Source organism: Solanum stenotomum, chromosome 8 (genome assembly GCF_019186545.1).
Source record: "Solanum stenotomum isolate F172 chromosome 8, ASM1918654v1, whole genome shotgun sequence".
NCBI classification, from domain to species: Eukaryota; Viridiplantae; Streptophyta; class Magnoliopsida; order Solanales; family Solanaceae; genus Solanum; species Solanum stenotomum.
Window position 1 is genome coordinate 12632477 of NC_064289.1, and position 13464 is coordinate 12645940.

The 13464-nt window shown below is 33.9% G+C and overlaps 2 protein-coding genes across 2 annotated transcripts; one reads left to right on the plus strand and one right to left on the minus strand.

Moving 5' to 3' along the window:
• Nucleotides 1-3622: 3622 nt before the first annotated feature.
• On the plus strand, nt 3623-8196 carry LOC125872639 (receptor protein-tyrosine kinase CEPR2-like). The gene is made up of 3 exons (XM_049553397.1): nt 3623-3881; nt 4844-7504; nt 7606-8196. Exons 2-3 carry the CDS (start codon nt 4945-4947, stop codon nt 7977-7979), a joined length of 2934 nt encoding a protein of 977 aa, XP_049409354.1. The 5' UTR covers nt 3623-3881; nt 4844-4944; the 3' UTR covers nt 7980-8196.
• A 172-nt stretch (nt 8197-8368) lies between these two features.
• Nucleotides 8369-12798, minus strand: LOC125872664 (adenylate kinase, chloroplastic-like). Its single transcript, XM_049553426.1, has 7 exons — nt 12534-12798; nt 12119-12217; nt 10942-11070; nt 10697-10825; nt 9957-10103; nt 9495-9569; nt 8369-8631 (listed from the first exon to the last, which is right to left on the minus strand). The coding sequence occupies exons 1-7, from the start codon at nt 12732-12734 to the stop codon at nt 8551-8553; spliced, it is 861 nt and encodes a 286-aa protein (XP_049409383.1). The 5' UTR covers nt 12735-12798; the 3' UTR covers nt 8369-8550.
• Between the last annotated feature and the right edge of the window lie 666 nt (nt 12799-13464).

Consider the following 13464-nt stretch of genomic DNA (forward strand, 5'->3'; position numbering starts at 1 on the left):
TGATGTGCGATTATCATTTAATTTATGCAACATTTTAGGCAAATCTTGTGTAGACAAAATAGGATAGTGATACCAAACATATAAATGAAACAAGCCTTACATACTACTTACTAGGATGTGTATTCCGATAATATTAATTAATTACTTGCAAACAAAGTTTTTACAAGTAGTATCAGAGTCACGTTGCATGTAATACAAAGTGTTTTCTTTGCATCTATCTCTATGACGATATTGTGTTCCTTGACGAAAAAAAAAAATCTTTTCGGCAAATTTTACATAGACAAAGCAATCTTTAGACCTTAATAAACTCCTTTTAAGAAATATTGTTATGGACTATACGTACACATCACAAATGTTTATTCTCAAAAAAATATATGTATATATCTCATATTGTGAAAATCGGCAGAAGTTGAAGTGTTTAGAAGTTAAAGACGGCATATTACTCACGTCTTGTTTGAATTATCAAAATATTTTTTTAAAAAAAATAATAAGAAAAATAACTTCTCTAATAAAGTAGGAAAACAAATTTCGTAAGTGACATTTCAAATTCATTGTCTCCCTCCTTATCTATGTCCAACGCGCTGACCCAACTCCCACCCTTGACTATTACACCCCGACTCTATCTCACCCTCATAATATTTTACTAGATTATATATAAGTACTTTATGTATCAACCGCTAAAAGGTTGACGACAAGATAAAAGAAATGAAAGAATAAACAATTGTACAGCTAGAAAAACTCTATTTCCTAGTGGTGAAGGAAGATAAGCATCAAGTCTATTTAGGCCAAAAAACATATGTCATCAATCCAAAAGAATAAGATATAAAACAAGACAATTTTATTTTATTTATTTTTGTAAAAAAAGACGTTTTGGACTCTAAATAGTTATAAAGAAAACAAAGTTTCTAGAAAGTAAATTCCCAAAAAGGAAAGTAAAAGAAATGAGGTTTAGAACATGTTAGGCCTTTTGCTTCCGTAGAAGGCTGAAATTCCAAAATTAAGTTTATCATATTATTCATCCTATTATTTTTTTTCAATTTTAGCTAGGAATTAGATTGGTAAAAGTGACAGACTTAAAACTGTAAATTAAAATATAAATACATATATCTAGTGTGATTCTCATGTATCTGAGATAAATATAAATTTTGCTTGCTTTCCTCTCCAATCTCACTCGCCCCGCCTCTTTCTCTATTTTAATATATCTAGTAGCAAAAATGCATATATCTAGGTGTAAGATATGTGGGAAACTCTTAATTAATAGTAACATACGTAATATTTTGAAAATATAAATAATAATAATATATGTTCCCTAATTAATAGTAACATATGTAATATTTTAAAAATATAGATAATAGTAATATATATAATAGTAAAATATGGATGATTAGGTTGTTTTTTCATATATTAGGCCTTAGAGCAAATTTGTATGAGAGATTTGTTTAATTAGGCATGTATACAAAACTGCATATTAAAAATAGAAAAAAAAATATTTGGAGTGAAAGCTTGCAAGAAATATTTCAAGATAGTTGGGAAAATAAAAATTGCAAGAAAATAATTGGCTAAAAAAAAGGGTACGATAAATTGTGAACCAGAAAGTTGATGAAGTGAAAGCTTAGCATATCATAAAATTGTGTGGTGCTTATTTATCTCACACTGACACATTATATTATTCAAATCTCAATAATATTTTACATTGACTTCCAGTCAACCCTCCACAACACTATATAATTATTGCATGTATGGTCCCCCATTCCTAACCAACAACCCAATAACAAAAACATACCGATTGTGATAGAGCTGTAAGTACTCTCTAGATCGAATTCTATTTATGTAATAGCAATGTGAACACCTTATATGAAACTCTCGAGATCAAATCTTAGGTATGAAATATGCAATATAAACACCTTATGTGAAATTGTTTGATGTAAATTTAAATTTAATTAAATTCAAATAAGCATACATCTAACACTAAGTAATTAAAAAAATAAAATAAAAAATAATATGAACGATTAATAAAAAGATATATATTTTATTGTTTGATTACACTAAATAAAAGATATTTCATCAAAAAGGATTTATAAGTTATAACCATCTCATTTGTTACCTATGTTTTATTGGTCTAATCAATAGTTAAACATTATAATCAATTTTTATACTCAAATTTACTACATTATAGTTAAATTTTAATACATGCTTTATCGAGATTTTAATACGACAAAGGTAAGTTTTTGATCGTGAAGATTTTAATAAAATTTTGAAATATCAAGTATTAATTTTGGCTCTTTAAATATGGTAAGATATATATTCAATCCAAATAAAATAATGAAACTAATTTTTGAAAAAAAGAACTCAAAGTAGTAACTTTAGCACGTAGAATATCTCTCATATCTTTTGAGATTTTCTTGGGATCAGTGACTGTACTACGTTGATCTAAATTAGTAAAAATATTTGAAGAGCATGGCCCCATAGAATATTTTAGGATTATTACTATGATAAAGAAAATTACATTTACGCAATTTGATTTATTATTGTACAAAGTTATCTATATTAATTTTTTCTTAAAATTACTAATTTTATTTGTTATGTATAGTTATGGTGAATCACACATTTAATGCAATGCAATGATTTTTACTTTTTTTTTTGTTTTTTTTATAATCATTCGATATTTGAAATTTATTATTCCTAATTTCCTATAATCTAATTTTTCACACTGCATAGAATCCATTAAATATATAGCACAACCAATAGAAAACATTCCTTACCGTGAACTTCTTTCGTAATTAAGAGGGGAACTAATGTAATAGTTATAACTTATAAGTTCAGAAGAATTTAAGAACTTTAATTTTAATTTTGTATTTATATTAAATAATTTTTTAATAGGTAAGAATAATGAAATCCGGAAATCAGTTAGCAAAATGAATTGTAATTTGTAATTTACAATAACAATAGTAATAAATTCAGTGAAATTTTATAGAGTGGAGTCTAAGTTAGAAAGAGTGTAGGCTCTCATTGTCATTACCTCATTGAAGAAGTAAATAGACTGTTTCTGAAAGACCGCTCAAACAAATTACATCAGTAATTAAAAAAAAAATATGACACTAATAGCAAAAACAATCTTAATCTAAAATTTATAAACAAAAAAAGTTTGATTTAATCTTGATTTTTAAGACTTAAACTCGAAAACTCTGGAATTCACTTGTCCACCCTTGCTTACTCCTTGAAGGCCTAAGGAAGAATCTATTCATGTACGATTGATTCTCGAACAGTAAAAGCTAAGACTGATGCCTCTATTCCCTTCTATTCACTCCTTGGCCTTTTCTCATTTCTTATCATAGAGAACTAGAGCGAGCTTATTAAAACTTGATCAAACAGGCTAGTATTAGACAAATTTAACCCATACCAATATATAAAAGGGAACTCCTAACAAAAATGAGTAGGTCTTAATCACTTTTTCTTTATTCATTTTTTGTCACCTTCTTGTTGCATAACACACCTTCAGACAATATTGTTTTCTTTCATTAATTAATCATATGCACTAATTAAACACCACCCCCTCACCCCCACCCCCGCCCCCCTACACACACACACTCTTGCCTTATCTCTTCTTGTCTTTTCTCTAATCATTTTGCCTTCCTACTAAAGACCTCATTTTTCTATCATCACTAAATGGACTAAAAACTAACAAACTCTGCATTCAGAAACTTCTTTTTCTTTTATCTATTTCTGGTGACTGACACTGCAAATTCCCATTTTCCCTTTAGAGGGGTCTCATTCAAACTTTTGAATTTTTTTGGGTATTCAAGAAAACAAAAAGTTTGAAGCTTTCTGCCTCTTTATGTGTGAATAAATAAGAGAAACAGAAAATCATCTTACTATTTCAGGTATAATTCATGTTTTCTTTAAGACTTATTCATTTGTTAGTCTTTTAATTACATAAAAATCCAAACTTCATGTGTTATATGAGTTATCAGATGATTCTTAACAACTAAGCTAGCATTTAGCCATAGATTTTAGATGATATTTTGAAAATTTATATTCCTATCTGTTTGGCCATGAAATTTGATATTTTTGGAATTTTGGGACTTTCGCTCTTCAAACTTCAAAATCTATAGCCAAACAGGACCTAAAGGGTGCATGTTACTTATGATTTCTTAAGAAAGTTTACTTTTTTGTTTCTATGGATATCTCTGTTTCTGTTAAATTATGAAAGCTGTTTGTTTACTGTCAATTAGTTGATTTCCATGTTCCTTGTTTGCCTATTGTAGTTTGCTACAACTTTCTTGGAAAAAAGTTGTTTTGTTATTGTTACAAATATGGAAATCCTAGATTTCAATCTTCTTGCTTATATTCCTATAATTCTTGCAATTATGTTTCAAAGGGGTCTATCGAAAAAAGTCTCTACCTACCCCAGATTCCACACTTGTGTTTTTGGGGTAAATGAGTATCTTCTTTCATCTGGACAGTCTGTAAAATAAGGTGAAACTATTATATTTTGAGTCACTTTAAAGGGAGATAATTTAATTTTTATTTAGTGTAACTCACAACTAAATGAGAAATTGACATCTTAACATAAGTTTATTTCCTTCCCAACCCCACCCAACAATTCCATCTTTTATAATCTAGACTTCCTGTATCTGTAAGTTTTCCTTTTCTTGAACTACAATTTTTATTTCATGTTGGAAAGTTATATGAAGTATATGACAAACATTTTGTTAGGTATACATACAACACTTTAAAAAAAGACAGCTTTTTTTGAATTGGATATGAGTATTATCTTGTTTTTTTTAATATACCACTTTATCTTTAGTGTTTGATATCTGAGTTTCCACTGTTTTTCTTTCAGCTGCTTCTTGGATGGACACCCATCATGGCAATAATGGAGTTCTTGATTGGATTTGTGTCCCCTTTATGAAATGACCCTTTTGCCCTTCTCAAATTTCAAGAATGGCCAGAATCCAAAACCTTCAAAACTCTCACTCAATTCTTGCTGTTTTCTTGTTTTTGAATTTTTTTGTCCAGACATGTAAGTCCTTAACCTCAGAAAGTGAGGCTCTTTTGCATTTCAAAGAGCAGCTTAATGACCCTTTGAATTACTTGGATTCTTGGAAGGACTCAGAATCTCCTTGCAAGTTCTATGGAATTACATGTGATAAAAATACTGGTCTTGTTATCGAAATTTCCCTCGATAATAAGTCGCTTTCCGGGGTGATTTCACCTTCAATTTTTTCACTCCAAAGTCTTACTTCTCTTGTGCTACCTTCAAATGCACTATCAGGGAAACTTCCTAGTGAACTTACCAACTGCACCAGTCTCAAAGTCTTGAATGTCACAGTAAATAACATGAACGGAACGATACCTGATTTGTCTAAGTTGACCAACTTAGAAGTGTTGGACTTGTCAATTAACTACTTTTCCGGGGAATTCCCATCATGGGTTGGAAATATGACTGGTTTGGTTGCGCTAGGCCTCGGAGATAATGACTTTGTTGAATGTAAAATTCCTGAGACTCTTGGGAATTTAAAGAAAGTGTATTGGCTTTACCTGGCAGGTTCAAATTTGACAGGAGAAATCCCGGAATCCATTTTTGAAATGGAGGCACTAGGTACATTGGATATTTCAAGAAATCAGATTTCTGGGAATTTCTCTAAGTCAGTAAACAAGCTGAAAAATTTATGGAAAATTGAGCTGTTTCAGAATAAGTTGACAGGGGAACTTCCTGTAGAACTGGCAGAGCTCTCTCTTTTGCAGGAATTTGATATCTCTAGCAACCATATGTATGGGAAGCTGCCTCCGGAAATCGGGAACCTGAAGAAGTTAACAGTTTTTCATGTATTCATGAATAACTTCTCTGGTGAAATTCCTCCTGGTTTTGGAGATATGCAGCATCTTAATGCCTTTTCTGTGTACAGGAACAATTTTTCTGGGGTATTTCCAGCAAATCTTGGTCGGTTTTCCCCCCTGAATAGCATAGACATATCTGAAAACAAGTTTACTGGTGGATTCCCAAAGTACTTGTGCCAAAATGGGAACCTGCAGTTTTTGCTAGCTATTGAGAACAGTTTCTCAGGGGAGTTTCCGAGTACTTATTCGTCGTGCAAGCCTTTACAGAGATTGAGGGTCAGTAAGAATCAACTTTCTGGGCAAATTCCTAGTGGTGTATGGAGACTTCCAAATGTATTGATGATGGATTTCAGTGATAACGAATTCAGTGGAACTATGTCCCCGGAAATTGGGGCTGCTACTTGCCTGAATCAGTTGGTATTATCAAATAACAGATTTTCAGGTGAGCTTCCAAAAGAACTTGGGAAACTTACACAATTGGAAAGGCTTTACTTGGATAACAATAACTTCTCGGGCGCAATACCTTCTGAACTTGGTAAACTAAAGCAAATTTCATCTTTGCATTTGGAGAAAAACTCATTCTCGGGCACTATCCCATCAGAATTGGGTGAATTTCCTAGGCTTGCAGATCTGAATCTTGCTTCAAATCTTCTTACAGGTAGCATTCCCAATTCCTTATCAACAATGACCTCTTTGAACTCTCTGAATCTTTCACACAACAGACTCACTGGTACAATACCAACTAGCTTGGACAATCTGAAGCTGTCTTCATTGGATCTCTCAAACAACCAGCTATCAGGAGAGGTATCATTAGATCTTTTAACACTGGGAGGAGACAAGGCATTAGCTGGTAACAAAGGACTTTGTATCGACCAAAGCATCAGATTCTCGATCAACTCAGGCTTGGGCAGTTGTGGTGGAAAGGCTGCTAAACATAAGTTAAACAAACTAGTTGTGTCTTGCATTGTGTTGCTTTCCTTAGCGGTTCTAATGGGTGGCTTATTGCTCGTCAGTTACCTAAACTACAAGCATAGTCATGAAGTAGATCATGAAGAAAAACTGGAGGAAGCCAAGGGAACAAATGCAAAATGGAAGCTTGAGAGTTTCCACCCTGTGGAATTTGATGCAGATGAAGTTTGTGATTTCGATGAGGTCAATTTGATCGGAAGTGGAGGTACAGGAAAAGTTTATCGGTTAGACTTGAAGAAAGGTTGTGGAACAGTAGCAGTGAAGCAGCTGTGGAAAGGGATTGGTGTGAAAGTTTTGACAAGGGAAATGGAAATCTTGGGAAAAATCAGGCACAGAAATATAGTTAAGTTGTATGCCAGTCTAATGAAAGAAGGTTCAAATATCTTGGTTTTCGAGTACATGCCAAATGGTAATCTTTTCGAGGCACTACACCGAGAGATCAAGGCTGGCAAGCCAGAACTAGATTGGTATCAGAGATATAAAATAGCCCTTGGAGCTGCAAAAGGAATTGCTTATCTGCATCATGATTGTTACCCTCCTATTATTCACAGAGATATCAAATCAACCAACATTCTACTTGATGAGTATTATGAAGCAAAAGTTTCAGATTTCGGGGTTGCAAAAGTTTCAGAAATTTCTTCAAGGGGATCCGAGTTCAGTTGTTTTGCAGGCACTCATGGTTACATGGCTCCTGGTAAGTTTCAAGAAAACCTTAAATTGAGTGACCATTTTGTCTCTCCTTGTTACTTTCCATTCTTGAATTTGCATTTACTTTCCTATATGTTTGCTTGACAGAAATGGCATACACTCTCAGAGTGACCGAAAAGAACGACATTTACAGCTTTGGTGTCGTGCTATTGGAGCTAGTAACTGGAAGAAAACCAATAGAAGAAGCCTACGGAGAAGGAAAAGACCTGGTCTACTGGACCTCAACTCATCTAAATGACAAGGAAAGTATAAACAAAGTTCTTGATCAAAAGGTGGTATCTGAACTTGTTCAGGATGAAATGATCAAAGTGTTGAGAATTGCCACACTTTGTACTACTAAGCTTCCTAATTTGCGTCCCAGCATGAAAGAGGTTGTCAATATGCTCGTCGATGCTGAACCTTTGACGTTTAGGTCTTCAAGCAAATCTGAGAAAAAAGGGAACAATTTTTCTGAGGTCTAGTTTCTCTTCTTTTTTTATTGGGTTTTCCCTGTTGATAGTTGCTCTGTAGTATGATTCTCAAGTTAGTTTTAGGTATCTGATATACATAAATTTATACCATGTGATGTGATATTCCACTTTCTTTATGTAAAAGTTCGAATTGTGTAAGATAAAATGTACTTTTTTCTGCTGTGATTGGAAACTTCAGAAGTTGGATTAATCAGAAACGTGGGTAGTTAATGTCCATGATTAAGAGTCCCACATCGGCAAAAATACATTAGATATGTTGAGTATATAAATAAACAGGCCTTACACTCTAATAACATGTCTTAAAGCCGCATAGGTGTAGACTCAAAGCTAACAATATCGCCTTACACAAAAACTTGTTTTGTTGTAAACTTTGAATCTGATTCAATGAATATCCACATAGATAGTTGGAAGCAAAAATGATATACATAAACATTTCATACATTTGTATAAGAGGGATGGCAACCAACAATGTTACTCTTTTATCTTTTGTGATCTTCCTCAGTATTACATGGTACATTCTGCAGATTTTTCCTGCTCTCTATGACATTACGGTTCCAAATCTTCATTCCTTTGCTTCAAGAAGTTGAGTTAATGCACCATCAATTTGAGCAAATACCTCCTCTTTGGAAACGCTCCCGTCCACCTGAAATTAAAATAGCTCAGAGAAGATGGAGAAAGAAGACAGAAGTTTCAACACTGAGAAATGATAAGAACACGCTCATGCACGCGTATTGAAAGAAAGAACATACAGTACCGTTGTTCAGTGAAGAAAAAGAGAAGGGTAAGCGAAAGGGGAGTCCTTGACTAAGTATATTTCCCCCCAGATTGTTTGGTATGAATGTAAAACTCAAAGGATTTGCTCTTCCTTTATCTTATTGAGGAGAGATGAATAATTTTAAGATAAAAGAGGATGTACGGCCCTTTTGCTTTGGCTTCGCTTTGTTTTACAACTGTTGAGAGGAAGGATCAGCCTGGATGAACTGGAAGATAATTTAAATTAATCATTTTGTAACCTACATGTCAAACAACATAATTTTATAACCATATCATTGTTCTTTTGCCAATTAGAATACCAAACTTCTTTTTCTTCAAACCATTTCCACCCAGTCCCTTCCACATTGTCTTTTTTTTTTTTTGATTACCGAGAAGGTTTCTCTGTGACCCGCCCTTTGGACCAATTACAGCCTTCTAAACTCGGTGGATAATGGACCCGCCCCTTTACCCTTCTCCACTTAAATACCGGGCTTTGCTTTGCATGGCGTGGGGCTTGAACTTGCGACCTAAGCCACAAATTCTCCACCTTTTGCCACTTGAGCTAGGCCTTGGGGGGCCTTCCATATTGTCTTTTATGGACTATATTCCTGTTAACCAAGACCTTGGAAACCATCGAACAACCCAACAACTATGAATCAAGCATATAAGAATGATTCCATGTTTTGATGGTGAGTGTTTCAATCTGCATTCCCGTGTGAAGCAACTGCACCACATCTGTGGCAAAAAGAATACCTGGAATACAGTATCTTTGTACATTGACAGAACTGATTCCACATTTTGATGGTGAGTGTGCAGCCGCAGCTTCACCTGTAAATGGTAAATTGAAAAAGAAATAAGACAAAAATGAAGTTGATTATAACCTAAATTTATGCTTATAGAAAACTATACCTAAGTCAGTTATCTATAAGGTGACTTGAGTAAGCAAGGGAAAAGGCCAGCAAGAATGATAAAGGAATAGCTAAAAGAATGATTCAAATGAAGATGAAAATTTTAATACCTGCAACAAAATTTCTAGGAGGAAAATTGATTAAAATGGTTTGATTAGAAGGTCAAGAAATGATCAATGGGACAAACAGTAGGCTTCCACCAAATAAGAATTAAACAAGTTTACGTGAACTAAAAGCTTCATACAAAGGGAAACGCCCTACAGAAGTTGTAGCAACAATAATGTACGTATTTCATGCATTAACATGCCTTTTCTTCTGTATCATCAAAGCGCTGGGTAAGCCTTGCAGCGATTTCATCGGTCTCTGGCGGAGAATACTTCAAATGGTATATTCTCCCAGTTACAGGATCTAGTCTACGGCCAACCACTCTCTCAACAAGTATCTCTTCAGGTACCTATCATTTACAATTTAAAACATTGGTTGATGACTCGATGAAGGTGCATTTATTCTGAAACCTCTTGCAGTTTAATATACTACAAGTGAAACAAAAAAGAATCAGAAAAACTACTCATATTTAAAATAAGGAATTGGTTATTTGTAAGTTGTAATCTTGGTTTAACGAATCACAGTATTCAGTCAAGCCCACTAAACCTCCAACTGATAAAAAAGTATTAGCTTTTGGTCCCTCAACTAATAAATTCCATAAAAGTACAACTATTAAACCATAGACCTATTCACCTTTTTTGCTAAGAAAGTTATTTTGATACTTTTTTTGTATTTTAAGGAAGTAATCTGATTAATGTAGGGAAATATACTAGAGGAACCAAAAGTGCACAGTTCTCTCAATTGAAGGCTATATATGCTTAGTCGGATTACCTTGACTAAAATTAGATTTTACACAGACCAAAAGCACAATTATCCTGCTAAAAGATTTTTTCAGGTAAATTTTGAATGCATGATACTCTATGTCGATCCTTTTCATCCTCTAAGGCTTTAACTAGAAAGAGATTGAAAACACAATCAGGGATATCAATAGCAGAACCTCACTTCCAGAAGAATGAAGAGGTCTGGCTGGAACTCTTTGAGAGCTACTGCTTGAGACAAGCTCCGAGGATATCCATCTAAAAGCCAACCCTTTTCTTGAGAGTCTGGACGCATCAACCGCTCTTTGACCATCTAAAACAAGGAATCAACGAATTACATATGATTACAACACTGTTTCTAATGACCTCTTTCAACCTTAAAAATAGCATGCTAACAAAAGCAGGAGCCAGTTTGCCAGGTAAACCTACCGTTACAACTATCTTGTTTGGTACCAATTGTCCTTTATCCATATACTCCTTTGCTCTCCTCCCATTTTCAGTGCCTGCAGCAATTTCAGCCCTCAATAAATCTCCAGCAGCAATATGCACCAAATCGTACTGCATATATGAGCTCAATGGAATTCAATTTATTACTTTTCACAAGATAATATATAACAAGGAAAATGGGTAATTAAGGTAGCAACTAACATCGACTGCAACTAGAGACATTTTTTGAAATGGAACATCAAATGCTATTAGCAACGTACCTTTTTACAAGTACATCCTAAACAAGGAAAGGGATAAGGAGCATGGAAATCAAACTAAAGCTGAATTAATCAAGAGATGTGAAGAATGTGAGTTCAAGTAGCAGGGACTTGCTAATAATTAAGATAGAGTTGATTATAGTATGGCCAATTTCGGCTGAAGGAAATATTACAAACCGACCAATGAGAATTTAGAGGAAACCAGATGAGAATTCATAATAAACAAGATAAAGAGACTAGGGAACAAGGTACCAGTGAATTGTAAGAGAATACACATAGGAGACATTCGTGTTATGCTAGGGAAATAACGTAAATATGTGGAACAGATGCTAGTAAGATGCTTTTCAAGCCAAATCTGGTAACTGGAAAGTTTTACATGATGATCTTAGTTTACAAGAGTGCAGAGAAATCTGATAATTCTGCTTTTTTAGGCTGTGGTAAAAGAGGTGTATCACCCTGCAACTTATACTAGATATACAACATGGGATAGCTAATATTGGTATTAGCCATGCCGGTATTTTCAATCAGTGTATAACAATCCCCACATACTAGTTCTTGTATACCCAGTCTATGAACCAAATGGAGCAAGGGTCAAGTCATAAGAGGTCCTGGATAGAATGATACCAGTAATATGGTAAAAAACTGGTCCTCAAATTTAGAAACACCCATGGTCAGAAGTCATGAATGAAAATATTGTATAACCTGGTCTATAACACAAATATTAGTAGATAAATTTTCAAGAACAGAGATTTCATATTCAGAAATATAAAACCAAAATCCCAACGGATCATCATCCATTCTAAAAAGAGAAACCTACATAGAACAGCATACAGATATTTCAAACATAAAAGATCCTAACAACCAACTTGTCCCTATGAAGGAAAAAAAAAAAGAACCATTACCTTCTTGGTAATGAGCTCGCATTGCGTTCCTTTACCAGAAGCAGGAGCTCCTGATATCATTACCCTCAAAGGTTCTTGCTTTTTCGCAGACCCCACAACCTAAATCACAAAAATACAATCTAATCACTAATCAAGATTCCCTTCTTGGCTAACACTCAGCCACTACACAAAGCTATACCAAAAAAACAATCAATCAACTACATCTCAGTCCCAAACTAAAGGCTAACTCTTTCAGGTCATCTCATTCGATTGAGCATGAAATATATTGTAAAGCAACAGCTGCATAGTAAAACTCTTCAATATACATTTATGTTAAATTACAACCTATTACTAATTTCAAATTCTGGGCACACTTTTCTAAACTCAAAATTGAACGTAAAAAACAAAAGGGTATCAAAAGAATTGCAAGACGTACCAAGAAACTGGGACAATCCGGTGATGGGGTTTTCCGGCATTGAGTTTGGAGAAGGGTATGATTGGAATAAAGTGAATTTTTTTTAGAAAATGGCAGCTGGGAAGTAAAGGGGAGCTGAAGAGAAGAAGAAATTGGAGATGAGTAAGGCTTGTTAGGCTTTGAAGAGACTGTTGAGAAGCTCAATGAACAGCACGAAGCCATGGCGCTTCTGCTCCGTACTTATTAGAGACCTCTGTGTTTTTTTTTACAATTTGTACAATTTGAGAACATTTTTTAGGGGAAGTTTGGTACTCCCTCCGTCCCTATTTACTTGTCCATATTTCCTTTTTTGGTTGTCCCTATTTAATTGTCCATTTTGACAAATCAAGAAAGCACAACAAATTTTTTCCTATTATACCCTTATTTACACTTCTTGAAAATTGTAAAAGTGTATGTTGTTTCCCTCCAATTTATTTCACTTTAATTCAAATAAGTGGTTGTAATTTTGAAGTGAAAAATTGTCATAAGGGTAAAATTGTAACTTCACTGTGCTAATCATTGTTGCCTTAATCTGTGTGTCATTTCTAAAGTGGACAACTAAAAAGGGACGGAGGGAGTAGCTAGTTAGGGAAAATTTGGTACACTTAATTAGTTGTATAAGTTATTTCACATATTGGTAAAATAATAACTACCTTCTCTCTCGTAACTTATACATGTTTTAACTATGTGTGTTTTCAAATTGCAACTTAGATATTTATTTTGTTTATGAATAACTTACCAAACATAGTATGGCTTACTCATAGCTCATAGCTCATCTCAAAACCAACTACTTTAACGACCCCTTAAGAATTAGTACACGTAACTCTTAACAAATTTAAGAAGGTGGGAGTGACCTCTAGACGAACAATACGAGAGAAGTGAGACTAAGATAATTTCGACATGTGAAGAGAAG

Bases quoted from the DNA above. Each gene is read 5' to 3' on its own strand.
- LOC125872639 (XM_049553397.1), top strand. From the start codon at position 4,945: ATGGCCAGAATCCAAAACCTTCAAAACTCTCACTCAATTCTTGCTGTT. The intron at 7,505-7,605 runs GTAAGTTTCAAG...TTTGCTTGACAG, and splicing joins TCATGGTTACATGGCTCCTG to AAATGGCATACACTCTCAGA.
- LOC125872664 (XM_049553426.1), bottom strand. From the start codon at position 12,734: ATGGCTTCGTGCTGTTCATTGAGCTTCTCAACAGTCTCTTCAAAGCCT. The intron at 11,071-12,118 runs GTAATGGTTCTT...TCATATATGCAG, and splicing joins GCGAGCTCATTACCAAGAAG to TACGATTTGGTGCATATTGC. The intron at 10,104-10,696 runs GTGAGGTTCTGC...TGTAAATGATAG, and splicing joins ACCTCTTCATTCTTCTGGAA to GTACCTGAAGAGATACTTGT.